Consider the following 18,556-nt stretch of genomic DNA (forward strand, 5'->3'; position numbering starts at 1 on the left):
TGGGCCCTGGCCATGACGCCCCCAACAGCCCACCACCACACTGGCTGCAGGTGAGATACTACAGGCATGCATTTCCACTGTGGGTGCGTTTGGTGATAACACGAGGGGAGCTGGTGGGCCCACAGGAGCCTTTCTTACTCTTCCGGAACTCTCTTTTAAGTCTCAAGTTGGTTCAAAATTAAAATTCTGAAAAGCAACTAAACATCTGAAGATTTCAGTGTCTCGGGTCCTTTCACTGGTGAAGCTGAAAATAAATTCAGCAAAACTCTCTCACCAGCTTATTCCCTTTCTCCCCTGAACTCTTGACCGCAAACTACAGCTGAAATGAGATTTAAATAATACTGGACTTAAAAGTAAAGAAAAGTCACCTTCTACTTCCACATCATACTGGCTTTTGTTAATAAAATTGTAAAAATCAATAAAGTGATGGAGATATGTTAATGTGATCTCTCAACTAAAACATAACTGCCGTTCTTAACGAAAACATGTGTGGTATGTTATCCTAAATATATTCTCAGAATTAATGGAAATGTCATCACTATAGTTAGGTTTAACAAGAGCTCCTTTATCATAATCCGTAAGAATATGTATTCTAGGAAAAGATATTCACCAAGAAATTCTGCTTCAACATCTGACACAAGAAAAATGCAGACTTATAACTTCACTGACTCTGGGCCCAGCCAATACTACCAAAAGTTCATATTTTCTATTGAATTCTTAAAATTTCCTATCAATCTATTTGTCCTAAATTATAACTTTCAAATTATGGAACACTGACTATTGAGGAGAGAAAGGAACGAATGTAGAGAAGAAATGTGAAACCACCCTAGAAGCCAGCCAGAACCCCTTTAAGGTTACTGCTACATGATGGGTCCATTTCAACAATTCCGGGCCCTGCCCACCCATCTGTGGACGCGCCATCCCCACTCAGGGCAGGATGAGCCCATGTCCAGCCAAGCTCTTGTTGGTGCAGCCAAGGCCCCTAAGACAACTCACAGGTTTCGCTTCGTGCCCACCCAGTGCGGGCCCGCAGAGTGTCCTCACAAGGCCAGCCCGACGGGAGAGTGAACCTGCTCTAAGGAGCTGGTGGGGGGGGAAGGGCCCCATGAAGACAGCTTGGCTCCAGGCCTTCAGGCTCGTATTAACAGGTGACTTTGGGAGGTGGCTTCTAGTTTTGCCGTGTATGTGAGCTACTTCCCTTCCTTCCAGCCAGCCCCGTAAAACCACAGCAGGCAGCCGCTCAGGGGGTGGGGGTTCCACACACTTACCTGAGGGCCTCCTGCAGAACAAGACACGTGCTCACGCTGGCCCATGCTCAGCCTCACGTGGGTCAGCAGGACCCAGAGCCTCTAGGTGGGAGGGGAGCTGCAGCGAGGCCCAGCGCGCACCGCACAGCTCCTGCATTTACTGGCCACAGAGCGACAACTCGTCGAGACCATGCGTCACAGAAGCCCCAGAAGGTTCTGTCCCTGAGCAGAACCAAATGTGTGTGGCACACAGTACCCAGCTCTGGGCATGAGATCCCCTGCGTCTGTCAGTGAGCACACATTATGGTGTGGAAGGAAGGAAGCTGGCCTCCCACACAGGCGGCCTCTGAGGAGCTGTGCTGGCTGCAGCCTGGGAACCTGACCGCAGGGTCTTGCACACAGCCTCACCTTCAGTCGAGTTACCTTCTGTATTCACAAGTAAACGGCTGAAAATATTCCCTGCTTTATCAATATTCTACCAAACTTAACAAAACAAAGGAAAAATACAGCAATGCTTTTAACCAACTATAGACTCTGAGGTTAGTTCAAGAAATCAACTGTGTGGGTAGCTATGTATGTAACCAGTTTCTAATACTGTTCTGATTAAATTTTTAAACTACTCTAATTTCACACTTTCAGAACAAAACTGGCTTACCTAGAAATACTAGCATGTTTCAAACAAACACAGGTCTGGTAATTTTGGCCAAATATAATTATGGAAGCCCCCACAGGCCTGAGGTCCCCTTTCCTCAGCCGGACGAAGCTGAGTGCGTGAGTCACCAGCCCCCCCCTCCACACCCAGAAAGGGGACGTGAAGCGCGCTGCCTGCCGGGCCTCAGTCGGGCTGGAACGTGTCTCCGGTGCCTTCACCTGTTTGCTTTCGCTGGAGGAGCCCATATGATACTTTACCAGGATTTCCCAACACAGAGAAGTGGTCCGTGTCAAACAGAAAGGGACTTTTCTTTCTTGTCTGCGCCGGGGGGAGCTGCATGCCTCACCTGCACTGAGCCCCAGGCACCTGGTTTTCAGTGGGTACGGCGAAGAGCACATCTTACCCCAAACTCAATTTCTGTTAGCCTGTAGAATGCTTTATAGCCAAAAAAAGAAAAAAAAAGCAAAATACACTGTTTTTACCCTAAGTAACACTCATCCTGTCATTCTGAAGTAGAGGAACTTTATAGATCAACACCAGACTAATTGTTTATTATCCATCCATACTGTTTGAAAGTGCAAATCACATCATTTTTTGAGTAAAATGCAGGACCTGCCCATGACTCAATCTTCCTTCCCTGAGTCATAGAAGCAAAGCTCACACCAGTTAACAAGGTGGTAAAACACCAGAAACTTCTAAGGCACTTTTATGTCCCAGCAGAGCCACAGTGGAGGCTGAGTGGTGTTTACCAGGCGGACAAGTAAGCGCACTCTGGTCACTAACCACCATTTAACTTTTCTTGAAGAACAAAAGGGTTATCTTCCCTCTGGAAGTCTGCCATTAAGAAACGCTGAGTGAGAACAAGACGTAGCTTTGAGCAATGCTTGCCATTTCCTGATTTTTCAGAACAATCTTGCCCTCGAGGAAGAGATCTGGGACTCTCAATCCCCAGGCCCTGCCCACGCTGCAAGCTGCTTGCTGGGCCTGCTCCACAGGCCGAGTGGGCGCTGGCGCGGGAGGGCCCGGCGGCGGCGCTGATGTCAACAGGGGCTTACAAAAGAGTTTCAGGTGAGGAAATCACTAGAAGGTGATGCGGGCAACAGCCGGCTCCTTTTTCTTTTTCTTCTTGCAAATTAGCTTCTGATGACTGGTGAGAAGGCATTTTACGGATAACACACCATTTGGGCCATTTTAACTTTGTGTTTCACTGTTCCTAAATTACAAGTGGCTTTTCAGGAAGGCCTATTTACTTTTCCACAAAATAATTACTCGGTCTCTTAATCTGTGTATAATGCTTAAGAAAAACGGGTTTTTTAAACTGACCATTTCAAAACATGAATAAATCTACCTAAAAACTGCCTTTCTGATATTTGTTAAGACAGAGAGGGTTGGTGCATATTCACCAAGAGGGAGAGAACCTCCACGTTCCTTCGGGAGGTGAGCCTGTCTCATGGCCGTCCGAGGAGATGAGGGCCACAGACTGACCCTCTCCTTGGGCACCTGCCCTGAGCCCAGGCCCCCTTCTCACTGTTACTACCACCCCAGGTCCTTTCATCAGGCATTCCTACTTCATTTCCACAATTACATTCTGATCTCAACTGTCTACTTTTGCAGGATCCACTGGAGAGTTTGTGAAAGTACAATTAAAGATATCTCGGTTTTATCATGAGCCAGGATTAATGGGTTTAAAAGCTGACAATTAAAATGTGGTCACTTATTACAATCCGACGAAGGCAGGTCTTGAAGGACACACCCCAACCGATACTCCTGGGGCAGGGAGGCGCGCGCCGGCAGCGTCCACCAGGCTCCCCAGCACCATGACTCACCTCCCAGCCCGCCCTCCCGCCCCCGGATGCCCGCAGTCCAGATGGACGGGAAGAGCTGGAGCGCAGGTTCCCTCAGAACCTGCCAAACTGGCCCAAAAGCCTGCTGGGCGCGGCTCCAAAGGGCCCATCCAATCCTGGGATGGGCACAGGGAGAGGGGACAAGAGGGGGCCTTTTTCACAGAAACTCCCAGGTAAATTAGGCGAAATCAGGAAGGCGATGAACCAGGAGCCTCCAGCCCCCCTGCTAGCTACTGGTGTCCATGTGTGTGATCCCAGCAATTACTCGGGCGTGCCCAGGGAGTGAGAGAACCCAACCTCTCTGAGATCGAAGGACACGCTGGAACCCAGGGAGTTTCTGAGGACAGACGCTGGCCCCTGCCACAGTCACTGCTCTCTGGTCCTTCACGCTCAGTGAGTCGCTCAAAATGAATCCCAGCTCAGAAAGGTCAGTGTTCTTAACACCCACCTTTACACCCTCCCAACAACCCCAGACAGAAGCTGCGCTTCCCAGACACATGGTGGGGCCCTACAAGACCCCCGCAACGAGACCCCCAAAGAAGGGGCTCAGCTCCACCCTCTCTGCAACAAATAGTCTGCAAAGCCACGCTAACTCCAACGCGGGCAGACTGACCGGTGCAGTCACTGGTCCCTTCAAAGCCCTCTGCCAAGTGTCACCTACCAGGAAGTGAGTCGAGAGACTGGGACCCTCTCATGGTGCAGAGCCAGCTCACTGGACCCCAAGCCTGTCTCTCCTTTTCTAAATAACGGATGGTGACCCTGGAGTAAGATATGCTGGTGCCCCTCTGCCTCCAAACATTTAGAGGCTTTGTATAGGAAGCACACTCCAGAGAAAAGAGCTCACTGGTCACTGTGCAGGCCACCGGCAGGCTGGTCCAAGCGTCCAGGGGCCTGTGACCTGCCCATACCTGGGACCCACAGACTCAGGCTGACCCCCGACTTCTACACCCATGCCACGCGAAGGCCAGGCTTAACATTTATCAACGTCTTCCCATTTGTTGACATTTTGCTTCATAATATCAGAGACCAGTAGCAACAATAAGCTCTGAAGCTGCATAAAGCAAACTTGCCTGTGGCTAGAAAAGCCTCCCTTCCAAAAGCCCAGAGCCCTGGCCGAGAACCCTGGGCCCACACATTAGGGTCGGGACCCCATGGTGCCATAAGAAGTTTTCCCTGAAGTACAGAATGGTGTGCGTGATGGCCACTCATCCTTCTGTATGGCTCTGGACATGGAGAGCTCCTGCTTTCCAGGTGAGCAAAAGCCTCACTCCGGTCCCATTTCCTCTGGCAACCATTTAGCCCTGGGCCCTGCTTTCTCCCATCAGGCTGGACCAAAGAGGGTCCCTGGAGAAAGCAGGGACACAGATTCCTGTGAAGCTTACAGCTCTTAGATAAATGTTAAAGTGAAAAACACGTGTGTTAGGATTGTTTGCACTCTGAAATGGGAACAACCACATAAGGAGCCAGATCCCCTTGAAGTGATGCGTGTCTGCTGCCCAGCAGACTGTCGGGACTTAGCAAAGAGGCAGGCCGCGCCCTCGTGCAGAGCTGGGCCTCGGCGTCCACCTCCAGCACACGCCTGACCCAGCACCTGTCTGCTGCGAGACTCTGGGCAAGTGTCCTGAGCACTGTCCCTTGCTCGTCCTCGATGAAATGGGAAGAACCACAGCCCCTACCCAGACCTCACAGCACGAGACAGTACCAACCTAAACAAGTTGACTGACCGTGACTGACGTCAACAATGAGTACGTTTTTTGCTTTCATTCTCTAGTTACAGAAGAACTTCCAAAAAGTTGAGGGGCAAGAAAGCAGCAGGCAGTGCCTTCCCTCAAGCCAGTTTCCAGTGCAGTGGAGAGCAAGGGCAGCAGGTGGCCAGTGGGGGACAAGGCGCAGGCAGGACCCGGGAGCTGGCAGAGTCTCCCCAAGCAGCCTGGCCCTCGCTGCCCCCTGAGGATCCACCACCAGCCGCGGGCATGGGCGAGTGAGGGACGCCGGTGCAGGCAGCCTCCCTCTGCCCCCTGGGCCTCCTGGCCTCAGGCCAGCTGTTCTGCAGGACAACATCTCTGTAGACCACAGCCCTCTTGCTCCGCCCTGCACTTCCCCAGGTGGACGCGGCTAGGAGGAGCCAGGTCTCTTTATGACTTCCTCGGAAGCACTTTATCTCCCTCAACAGGGATCAGAATCCTCAGGCTCCTCTGGAGGCTTCACTTTGATGTGAGAGTCAAGATTGAGCGATGGAGGCTCCAGCCGCACATCACAGACGGTAAACAGGCCTGAGGCCCCTTTCCTGGCCCTCAAATCCTGGAGACAGGGGACACCAGTGAGAACAGAGTGATGCTCCAGTCCCCAATCCCTCTGCACCCACACGGAGGAGCTGCAGGAGCCGAGACCCTGGCTGACCTCTGAGCTTGCTGCCTGCTGGGCAGGCTGGCAGCTCCTGTGGGCGCCCAGGGACGCCCGAGGCAGATGTTAAGACCTGCAGGGTCTCACGCACAAACCTCAGGGCGGCATCTCCTCAAGAGCTGTGGGAAGGAGCTTCCACGACCCGAGCACCATTCTGAAATCCGTTTCCTAGTAAAAGTTGCCAGGTAAGTATTTCACCTGTGACTAACACAGAGGCTGCCACCGCGCTCAGTGCCCCTCCCCGGCTACTTAAACCACAAGAAGTGGAGACCTGACATTCTTCAAATCAAAGAAACTTATTTCAGTCCAAAGACAGAGTAACAAATCAGAGTACAAAAATTAACTTAAAAATCCACTCTACTGGGAACACATCTGTTTTGCACTTTTCCCAAGCAAAAAAACATCAGATCAGGAAAGTGGGACATGACGTCACAGGTGCTGAGACACCTTCCGGAGGCTCAGCTAGGCACACACAGCAGAAGTCCAAGGGCCAAGGAGCCTGGACGTGCGCTCAGGAGCCCGGGCATGCTGCAGTCCACACAGGGTTCTGGTGGGGTCACGCGCCAGCCGGTTTTAGTTCTTTCACCAGGAAACCAGAGAAAATATATTGTCCCTACCTCACAACCTCTAGAGTGCTGATTTTTGTTCCAAAGGCACTGACGATGAAGCATGCTAATAAATGTTGCCTCAAGTGAATTTCAAGGGCAAGTCCATAAAAATTTGAAAATTAAGGCTGGACAAAACGCAGCCCCCTCAATAAAAGCAGCTTCTTCTTGCCGTGCTGCTGAGGCTTCCCTAGGAACTCCTTCCAAGGTGAAGGCTATGGCAGTGAAGTTCCAGAATGTCTCTCAATAGAACACACACATACACACTCAGAAACACAGCTGACCTGATCGAGTCACGAGCTCCCCTCCTGTGCTTCTTCCACACCATCCAAAACACCGATCCCCTTTATCTAAGGATCTGCTAGCCACAGGCCAGCCAAAGCCTCTAGAACATTCCTCCTAAACACTTACCCACAAAAAAGGAACTCCACTCTTGAGCTGCTTCTTTTCTATAGATCACCCTTAAAATTATATCATCAGCTCACTAATACCTATTTCTTATGGGAAAAGTGCCCCACTGGCTGCTTCTCGTGCACAGTGCTGTCAGGAGGCTATGATCCCAGGGAAAACCCCAGCGGCGCATCTGACCCCACCACAACTCTGCCAGACTTTACCTGGAAATGGCGGCCACGAAGGGCTGCAGCTCCTGGGGCTCGTAGGCACGCGCAAAGGCCCAGCACACGTAGCAGGCGGCGTCTCTAACGTTGGTGCCCACGCTGCAGGAACCCCGCTTCTCCTCATAGGTCAGCGCCTTCAGGATCACAGGGACAACTGGGCACAGGAGACAGAGACAGTGAGTACGGGCACCAGAGGCAGGCACGGTCCAACCCAAAGCCATCTGGTCAGAAAGCAAGCGTTTGGAAGGAAAAGAGAAGTCCACCAGCTCAAATCAGGTGGAAACGTTTTTTAAAAGCTGCCCACAATGACACGAACAAGTGAAAGTGGGTTCAGAACGGCACAGAGATGCCTGGGTTCTGCTGGCCACGGGGACCACAGAAGTGAGACCACTTCTCCTTCTGGCCAGAAGTTAGCGCCTAATGAGCAACCTCGGGGAGGAGAACCCCGGGGTGCAGGGGTCTTAAGTCACTCCGTTTCAGAATCGAGAACCAGGATGACAAAGTAAATCAAGCCCAGGGCTACCTCTGTGTTAACTTTAGGAATAGTCAAGATAGATTTAATTATCTAAAATATCTGTAATATATGAAATAATTTGAAGTCCATAACAGATTATCCTTCTGTTTCCATTAAAATGAGTAATTTAATACTGCACATGTGATTTCTGATGTAAAAATACTAGAGAATTTTAAGATACATGGTAAAAGTATTGGAATGTTTAAATAAAGGAGCTAAAATTTTTGCATATTTATCTGTTATATTTGTTAGATTCATATATTTCAAGTACTTGGGAAGAGTCTGTTTATTAAGATATGTAAACTACTTCAAAAGAAAGTAAAGTATGTTGCATTCATGCATAGGACTTAAAAAATATAAGAGAATTTAATTAATGTTATGAATGAGCCAATTTTTTAAAAGCCTCTTAAAATGATTATAATAAGAAAATGTGATAGAAAAAAAGCCTAAGAAAAAACTTTAATTTGCAATTCAAAGACAGAATATTAATTTTTTTTAGAAGTCACACTAAATGGGATTTTCTGAAAGGCCATGCTCTAAGTCCCAATTCACTGATCCAAACCAACAACGATGCTGCCATAAAGCCCACTGACAGCTCACCCTGGTGTTTAGAAAGCACTGAAAGTAGGGCGCCTGGGTGGCTCAGTTGGTTAAGCGACTGCCTTCGGCTCAGGTCATGATCCTGGAGTCCTGGGATCGAGTCCCGCATCGGGTTCCCTGCTCAGCAGGGAGTCTGCTTCTCCCTCTGACCCTCCTCCCTCTCGTGCTCTCTGTCTCTCATTCTCTCTCTCGCAAATAAATAAAATCTTAAAAAAAAAAAAAAAAAAGAAAGCACTGAAAGTAGAAACCAGTGAGCATCTGTTCCCAGAGGAGACGGAGTGACCGCATGTCCCCGCTCCCAGGCACCGGTGGTGCTTGAGCATAACCACTTCCAGCGAACAACATCCGACCCCGGCCACCGCAGGACCGACAGCAGAAGGGCGGGGGACACGGCCCACACCCTGAGGGGTGATCAGCTGCAGGAGGTCGGAGGGGGGAGCGTGTCATTCTATCAGCGCACACGGCCAGAGCCTCCTGTGTTCCAGCAGCCTCACACCTCAGGTCACACGTCGCTGACGCAGTAGTGTCCCACCCGGGGGCAGGTGCTCGCTGCAGACGAGCATCACACATTTGTGCAGTCAACGGGTACGGGGACAACAACAGGGATCAACCACTGACAGAAGAAAGAATGAAGCTAAAAGCCAGTGCACCATGTGACCCAAAGGCAGGACAAGAGGGGGCCAGCCTCAGCCCCTTGCGCACATGTGTGCCAGGGCCCGCCCAGGATTCGGGCGCCGTCACAAGCCCCTCACTGTACACCTCACACTGTCCCGTCTAACAAGAAGACTAGCAAGGTTACATGCACATGGTCTGAGAAGATGCTCCAGGTCGGGGTTTAAGAAAAATGAAGCAGCAATTTCCTGAACATGTAACTATCATCCTAGAAATTATCTTCCAGGAAAAGGGACCTAGAAATAGCCTTGGGCAAAAAATCAAAAGAAACAACAGTAGGACTGTGAATATCAAACACAAATTTCCCCTCTGCCTTTCTGCATCTAAGGATGTTTGATTAACAAAAATTTACTTAAAATTACGTAAGTATACTCCAAAATAAATTAACAAACAAAAAGCTCAAACACATGGTGTTAGCATTTACACCCCTCTCAGCCAGGAGAGAAGATGGGACGAATCAAGGGCACCTGCACTAGCTGTCCCATGGAGCACAGGGTGCCCGGGCACCAACACCGAGCACGCCAAGGACCCCAAACCTGGAGCCCACCCTCCTGCCAAGTTCTCATTTCCTCAAGCGAGCGGCAACAGGACAGCCATGGGACGTGCCCCTCAAATGCCACAACGGCAGAAAACTGGGCCTCTCTCCCCCGCGTGTCCCACCTCAGTCAGAGGCCACACACACCATTTTCTGGGGGCACAGCTCAGGGCATGGTGGTCATCCCACAGCCGCCCCTCCTCACATCCCCGTCGAGCCGAGGCCCACCCTGCCCACAGCAGCCACACCTCACCCCATTCTTGCCCAGCCCCTCCCCATCACTGCCACACCACCACCCTCTCTCCTCACTTCAGAGCACAGCAGGCTGCCCAAGTGGCTCCCGGGGCTCCCTCTCAAGAGGTCCCAGCACCCCCATGCCTTGCATCTCTCTAGGCCACACTGGAGTGCTGCCTGTCCCCCCTGCAAAGACCCTGGAGCCTTCTCCATGCCAGGCAAACTTTGCTGAGCAGGCTCTGCCTCCATCTCAGCACACCAGAAACTAAGCTCGGTTTTCTGAAAGAACACCCATCAGTCCTCATGAATGTCTAATGAAGATTACAGTTAAGACTCACGGAGCATGTACAAGTGCCAAAGCAAACGAGAGAGCACTATCACAGCTGCTGTAGATAAAGCAGTTAAATCCAATTAGTGATTTTTAAATTACTATCTTGAACTAAACCAACTCTGTAATGTTTAAAATGGGTCTTCAGTGGTTCTGCCTGGAAAAATTACAGGTCACCTGGAACTACTCCTAGTTTTCTAGTGTCATTCACGTTCACTTTCCACGCTAACAGGACAGCCCGTTCGCGGTCCAACGGACGTCAAAACTAATAGGCTGTGGCACCTTCAGGAGGAAAGCACCACATAAAGGCAGTATGACTGCCACACCAGGGTCCCTAAGACCGTCACTGTAGCTCAGCCACCCAGACAGCTCTGGGTAAGGCCGTTCAGCAATTCTATAGCCTGGGGGGAATCTGGATGCTAACTGCTGAGTCCCAATTTACCGGTCCACTGGACAAAATCAATTTCAAGACAGACAACTAGGAGTGACAGTGGCCAGTGCTGTGGATATTGACTTCAGGACTGCTCAGTGCCACCTGCAAGAAGCCCACCTCCACATGGACACAACACCCACCCCAGGTCTGCTCGACCTGAGGTCACTCCCATCACACCCCCAGGTCTGACCCCAAGTGAGAGTGGGATGGTTCTCCAAAGCGTCACTTTGTTGGCCAGTGAGGTCAGTCAGTATCCCACTAATGGGCCTCCACCACAGCTTGCACCTAGACCATGTCACGGTCTGACCAACATTGTTGGGCAAATCGCCAGCCTAGTTAGCAGGTCCAAACTTGGTCCACCTGGCCCACTGTCTCCAGGAGTGGGGAAAGGTCAGTCTCTGAGTGCTGGCACTCAGGCTCAGCCCTACAGGACAGGGATAGCAGACCAGTGGGGAACGCAGGCCACAGTGACTGCCCCCCCCACACACACACACCCTGACTTTATCCCCAGCACCCACACGCCCACGTGCCGTGTCTGATGACATGCAGGTACTGGACTCTGTCCTCCCGCAGAAACAGGTCAGAGAAGTAGAGGCCCATGCTGCCCGGGCCTTGAGGGGCCTCCCACCAGCAGCACCCACCCGTGTGGACACCTAGCCAAGCTCCACCCAAGTCCTTGGCGCAGATGTCTTCGAAGTCTTGAATCTGTCATTCTGCTCAGAAGCCTCTGATGAGCCCTCCCTAACACCGGCAACAGACATCAGCGGCTCACCTTCCAGTGCAGGTAAAGAAGTGGCTGCCAGCAACCAACAAGGGCCCACAGAGAAGACGGTGGGGACATTCCCCTCATGATCGCTGGAAGGGGAATCTGATTTGCAGAAAGTAAAACAGTTCAGAGGAGAAAAAGTCAGACAGTGGATTTCTTTAACAAGAAAATTGAAAATGTGGTCCTGTCAGCTCCGATTCATCCCAAGGTGGCACCAAGAGCAGCGACCTCAGGGTGCAGGGGGCTGGGCAGGGTCGCTGTGGCCACCAGACTCCGGGCACCCTCCAGCCTCTTGTGTGTAAGAGACAGACCAACCTCAGCAGCCACGCGGGGCACCCAAACAAGCTCCCACAAAGCCAGGGGGGACGTGGTGGTATATGGAATAGAAACAGTCATTAACCCAAACTTATAAGAAGTCATTATCAGAGAAAAAGTTCAAAATCTAACCACTCTTTCTAGATTCAATAGGTTTAAAATAAGGAAACTCTTCAATAGCTTTGAACAAAAACCCTTCTCATGGTTCCAATTACACACTGCAAATGCATGTCAAATATATAAGATTCCCCAGAGGGCTTCCTTTTGGCAACCCAGAGTCTTGCAATGTAATTTAAATACCCTTCTCTCTAGACAGCATGTCATTTGTCTAACACCAACCGCCTAAGGACAAAGCAGCCTCCAGGTGAGAGAAACAACTTAACCCCCAGCGTTCCATGGCCCCACTGCAGGGCCTGCACAGTGTGCACCCACGGGGGCAGGAGGGACCGGGGCCTTCCTTGCAGAAGTAGAAACCATTCATCCATAAAAGAAACCATCACACAACCAGCACAGAAGTTACATCTTCTGGTAAGTCACAAATTACACTAATTTAAAAAGCAAACTCCTCACTGAAGGCGTTCACTGCATGGAGCCGAGTGTCCAGGAGGCACTGGGATGACTCCTCCCAGGGATGCAGCAGGCCATGCCGCCCCATCACACGCCACGGCTGCATGCAGAGCCTCACACAGACCCAGGGAGAGCACAGTCTCCCCAGAAGCAGGTGTGCACAACACCACAGACTTCCACTTCAGCCACCAGTACAGCATCATACCTTCCTCAAAAATGCAGTCCAACTTGCTCAGAAAAAAAGCCAGTGCTGAATGTGCTAGGGGGCAAGAGGAAATGACGGACAGAATACCTAGTTCCACAGACATTTTGGTTTCCAGTTCCCACAGGACATTTCTGAAAAACTGCCCCAAAGGCCTTGGCTGGCCTGCAGGCAGCACTGGCCACTCCACACAGAGGGCAAGTAAGGCTTGTGTGCTGGCCTTGCCTTGGCTGGTGGGAGACCCCAGCCCACGACACTGGGAGAGCTGCTGGGGGTCAGCGCCTGGCCCATGCACCGCCTGGCTCCACCCTCCCTGCCCCAGTGGGAGCACCCATGGAGCCCGCTCCCGTTCCACGGGAAAGTCACAGGGCCATGCGGGCCCGCAAACCTTCCCACGCATCTTCCCCATCTACCACCGCCCTCGGTGTGCGGCTGAGAGCCGAGGTGCGTCTGTCATGAGGCTGCGAACAGATGCTCCTTCAGTGGGCACCGTGGGAAGCACACAGTCCAGGCTGAGTGGACGCCACCATCTTCACAATGCACACTAGCCACAAGAGAAACGAGGAACGCACGGTCTCAAGACAGGAGCCCACAGTCTTACCTGGGGGCAAGAACTTCTGAAACAATACAATCACAAAGCAAGACTGCGGCAAAGGACAAGCAGCACCTACTCTCCCACTGAGCATGCCCGACCCCCCACTATCACGGGTAGCTCCTGCTGCCCACAGCGCCCAAACGACACTGAGCCCATGGCAGACCCGCACTTCCCCTGAGAACAATTCAGAAAGTCAAACAGCTAGAGCCTCAGATTAAATCCATGTCACAAGTCATAAGGAATTTGGGGACACCGGGGCTGCCCCCAAGCTCTCCAGGACACTGCCGGCCCAGGTCTGCACTGTCCCCAAACCATCCAAACCGCCCACAGAATTGTTCCTTAGAAAGTGGGGACTATGTTTTCAAACTGAATTTTTCAAAATGACTTGTCTGAAAACATTAAAACAAAATACTTTCTCAACTCTCTGATTGCCTCTTTATCTGTTCCATTAGAAGTTGCATAATGTGGGCGCCTGGGTGGCTCAGTTGGTTAAGCAACTGCCTTCAGCTCAGGTCATGATCCTGGAGTCCCGGGATCGAGTCCCGCATCAGGCTCCCTGCTCAGCAGGGAGTCTGCTTCTCCCTCTGACCCTCCCCCTATCCTGCTCTCTGTCTCTCATTCTCTCTCTCTCAAATAAATAAATAAAAAATCTTAAAAAAAAAAAAAAAAGAAGAAGTTGCATAATGTGGGCGCCTGGGTGGCTCAGTTGGTTAAGCAACTGCCTTCGACTCAGGTCATGATCCTGGAGTCCCGGGATCGAGTCCCACATCGGGCTCCCTGCTCAGCAGGGAGTCTGCTTCTCCCTCTGACCCTCTTCCCTCTCGTGCTCTCTGTCTCTCATTCTCTCTCAAATAAATAAATAAAATCTTTAAAAAAGAAAAAGAAGTTGCATAATGTGACCTTGTATGTCAACTATATTTCCATCATCACAAAAATAAATAAATGGCAAGAAGTGGACATACTGCATGGCCCAGTGAGTCCACGCTTCAGCATTTACCCCAGAGAAACGAAGACCCACCTCCACACCGGCAGCTGCCACGAATGCCCACAGCAGCTTCGTTCACCATCCCCAAACACCGGAAACCACGCCCACGCCCTTCAGTGGGTGAATGTGTAAATGAACATCGCGCCGCGGAGTACTATCCACTGGTGAAAAAGGAACAACCTGGAGATACACACAACCAGCCGATGAACCTCAAGAAACTTGCCTGAGAAAGCCAACAAGGCGGACCGCGAGCTCCCTGGAGGCGACACTGCTGAACTGGAGCGGCTGCAGAAGTGGGCGCCATCTGGCCGTTCCAGGGCTGGCGGCGGGCACAGCGGGCTCAGGGGGGCGCCAGGACCGCAAACAGGCTTGGCTGGGAGGGCCTCCGCTGCTCGTCCGGGGTGGCCGGTGGGGGCAGGGGTGGGAGGGGATGCAAGGAAAGGCCTGACTCCCAACACCACCACCACCTGACGGGCAGTATGGAAGTCCGGGCTTCACAGGAGGCGCCCTGCTCAAGGGCAGCACAGCACCTCCTCCACACGATACGCCAAGGGTGCGAGGCGAAACGGGGACGCTGACAAAGTAGTAAGAAAACCAGTGAGGTCAGATCACGAGAGCTCCGACAAGGAGGGCAGCACGGGGGCTCGGCCGGGCACGTATTTCAACCTATGGTCCAGCTGTAACGCGAACCACGTGGTGCAAGGCTGGAGGGCAAGAGTGGGGAGCCACAAGCCCCCATCGGCCCTGGAACCGGGCTGGTGTCTCCAGCTCCGCACACTCCCCATGCCAACTGCACAATAAACACAGGTCGACCAGCGTTACCCAGACACCCGTGACGTGCAGAACTCGCTAATGAACAGAAGTCACCAGAGAAACCCCAATGATGGGAGATCGCAAAATGTTTCTAAAATGAAACCATAACATGACTAGAAGAAAAAGGCAGGCAAATGTTGTCTATTCTCAGGATGGGGAACAAATTTCTAAGGACGAAAGAAATCCGAAGGAAGTGACTGGCAGATGTTACTGTATAAAGTGATGTGACCTCAACAGATCAACACACCAAAGCAGGTAACAAAGGTGAGTAAGTGTCTCACAGTGGCCACTACATGTGAAGAGCTCACACGCACCCAGAACTATGAGCACTCCAACTTAGAGAAGATGAAGTCGAAGAGAAAGGGTCAGCACACCTGATGGCCAACAGTAATCCCCAGACACACATGTTGACGCAGCAGGTGAGAGGCCGTGGGTGGAACGTCTACAGGCTGACCCTGAACCAGCTACCCCACTGCTGGGCCCTTGACCCCAAAGACATGCTACAAGGCACCATTCTGTGTGCAAAGCCCCTCACACAGACTCTAGAGCATGACCCAGCAGTCACGTGACCTCAGTGTGGCCTCAGATCCCCACCTGGTGCCGGGTGCTTCCTGGGAGGCGTCTCCAAGTTGTCCTGAGTGCAGCCACGGTTTGTAACGCAGAAGGAAACCCATGCTAATGAGAATGGAGGGTTAAACCAAACCAGAGCACGCAACACAATTCACGCTGCCATCCAAGACAGAGTCTCACGACAGGAGAACACCCATAACCTCAGTGAGACACTGTACTGTGACCCACATACTGAATTCTGATGATGATCAGTACGCTCAGCGCCAGGCCCTTCTCTAACTCACGGGAGGTAGGGACACTTCATCCACCACAAGACGCAGGGTGGCAGCCCCCATTGAGCCCAGGACTAGACTGCAAGCATCACACTGAGGGACTGCTGCTCAGTCGGGGCCCCTATGAGCCAAAACAGCAACAGTGCTCACTTCCAGGCAGTGAGATTTCTGGCTCCTCACAGCACTCCCCACCCCAGTGACACCCCCACAAGGCCCCCGACAGCAGTACCCCCAGCAGAACTCCCCAGCCCACCCGTGGGGTAGAGGCAGGCACTAGGGAGGTGTGGCCATGACACAGAACACGCCATGAAGCCCGATCGCTGACCTTCAAAGCCATGGGCTCCTCGTCACCTATGCCTCGAGGCATCCTCCAGGTAAGCTCTGGCACCTCGTCCCTCCCCCCAGTCCCCTGGTTGCCAGGAGGGTTAAGGAAGGGGCCAAATGTCAAAGCAAGTGCCAGTCTGATCGCTGGGTGGTTTCCACGAGGCGGGGCAAGCAGGTGCACCTTCTACAGGAACACCTGCCTAGACTATCCCAAAAGTCTGCTGTCTGTCTGGTGGCCCTCAAGTAACCTTGGGCTCAACACATTCTACCATTTTACCATCACATCGCTGAAAACACAAACTTCAGACACTTAATTAAAGACATCAGAAGAGCACTTTTTTTAAAAAAAGAATTTTTAAATGTCACTTTTTGTGGACTGTACTGTAAACTAACCTGAGGAGGATCTTTTTCCTATTTTAAGAGATAATCCCACATTTTTCTTTTTAAAAAAATCAATTGAGGGATGCCTGGGTGGTTCAGTCAGTTAAGCGTCTGCCTTCAGCTCAGGTCATGGTTCCAGGAACCTGGGATCGAGCCCCACAACGGGCTCCCACTCAGCGGGGGCCAGCTTCTCCCTCTGCCTGCCGCTCCCCCTTGCTGTGCTCTCGCTCTCTAATAAAATAAAATCAACTGAAACATACCCACACTGAGACAGAACATAAGCAAAAGCCCCTCCCTGCTCCTGACACTAACCCTTCAGAGTGTACAAGTGCCGCTTCCTGCCAGTCTGGCTCTGCGGACAACACCGTCCGGCCACTTCACCCGGCAATGAGCTACACAGAGGGGACCAGGGCTGCCCACTGACACACGCAAAGGCTTCGCTGCGAGGGCCCAGAACGCACAGAGTTGTTCCTGGAGCCCTCCTGTGCCCAGCTGCGCCCCGCTACACGTCCTCCGATCCTCCTCCACGGCCACCTCCCACCTGCCCTCTGAGGTTCCCATTGGAAGGACGTGCCAACCGCTGAGGGACTCCCTGGATGCAGGCTGGGTGAGTCCATGCCATCCAAGCCCCAGAGGGTCCAGAGATCTCAGGTGGGCCGAGCCTTCTTTCCAGATTGTGCATGATTTCAGAGCAGGGCACTGCTCAGTCCATAACCTCGGGGTGCAAAAACATCACCTTTAGGAGCACAGTTGTTTTTTTTTTAAGATTTTATTTATTTATTTGAGAGAGAGCAAAAGCGAGAGAGATCCCAGAGGGAGAGGGAGAAGCAGACTCATTGCTGAGCAGAGAGCCCGAGGCAGGACTCGATCCCAGGACCCTGAGATCATGACCTGAGCCAAAGGGAGATGCTTCACCAACTAAGCCACCCAGGTGTCCTACAACTTTTTTTTTTTTTAAAGATTTATTTATTTATTTGAGAGAAAGAAAGAGCACAAGCGGGAAGGGCAGAGGGAGTGGGAGAGAGAATCTCAAGCAGACTCCATACTAAAGCTCAGAGCCTGACACGGGGCTCCATCTCACGATCCCAAGATCACAACCTGAGCCAAAACCAAGAGTCAGACGCTTCACCAACTGCGCCACCCAGGAGCCCCTGGGAGCACAGCTTTTTATGATAAGACTTGGGTGTCTGCACTCCTCTCTCCCTGCAGATACCTTGTATCATTCTTTCAATTCAACACTGCCAACAAGTTCTCAGGTGGTAATCCCAGCCCTGGCTATCATCAGAATGACCTCTGGTGCTCCAGAATGTAAAACATGGCTGCTCGGGTACCTCCCCAGAGACGCTGGCCCAGGAGGATAAGCCACAGCTATGGCGAGAAGCCTGGGTCACAGGCAGCCCCCCACCTTCTAGCATCAGGCTGGGATCCTCCACTGGCAGAACCTTCCACAGAGGCTTAATACTCACAGCTTGAGAAGCTAGAGCACGTAAAGTAAAAAATATATATATGAAATCTGCACTCAGATTAACAATAAAATAAATAAAAAAAAGAAACAAGCCTTACTCTTTATAAAAAGATCCTTTTTAAATATGTGAAAGGCAGAGCACCTGAGTAGCTCAGTCAGTTAAGTGTACGACCCTTGATTTCAGCTCAGGTCTTGATCTCAGGGTCATGAGTTCAAGCCCCGCACTGGGCTCCACGCTGGGCATGGAGCCTACGTTAAAATAATAATTAACTGTATGAATAATTAAACCATGTGAAAGCCCAATCTGACAGCTGAGAAGGTGTTAATGCCAACTGCTGCAGTCTGAGTCACGATGTCACTCTGGACCCGGTGTGTGTGCGACCAACAAGCACACTCCAGTCCAACGGAATGCAGCTGGGATCCCTGCCCTGGTGACCGAGCACCAACCTGCAGACACCCTTGGTTTCCTAGCTCCCCATCAAGGGGCTCTCCCCACCTCTTTACTCAGGGCCCATCTGTAACTGCCCTCTTAAGGCTTCACATCTCTGGTTAGCATTTAGATACCTGCACCTGCCCAAGAGCCCAATTCTCAAGTGTCTCAAGAATGACAGGGGACC

The 18,556-nt window shown here is 51.6% G+C and overlaps 1 protein-coding gene across 3 annotated transcripts in view; it reads right to left on the minus strand.

The window, feature by feature from the left end:
• TBCD (tubulin folding cofactor D) overlaps positions 1 to 18,556 on the minus strand; it is a 164,939-nt gene that overhangs the window by 66,002 nt on the left and 80,381 nt on the right. For all 3 annotated transcript variants that reach the window (XM_081804167.1, XM_081804168.1, XM_081804166.1), the window contains one exon: positions 7,366 to 7,522. In XM_081804167.1, coding sequence (XP_081660293.1) covers positions 7,366 to 7,522 — 157 coding nt within the window. The remainder of the gene's footprint in view (positions 1 to 7,365; positions 7,523 to 18,556) is intronic.

This window comes from Leptonychotes weddellii, chromosome 15 (genome assembly GCF_054177405.1).
Source record: "Leptonychotes weddellii isolate Sample4059 chromosome 15, ASM5417740v2, whole genome shotgun sequence".
Taxonomy (NCBI): Eukaryota; Metazoa; Chordata; class Mammalia; order Carnivora; family Phocidae; genus Leptonychotes; species Leptonychotes weddellii.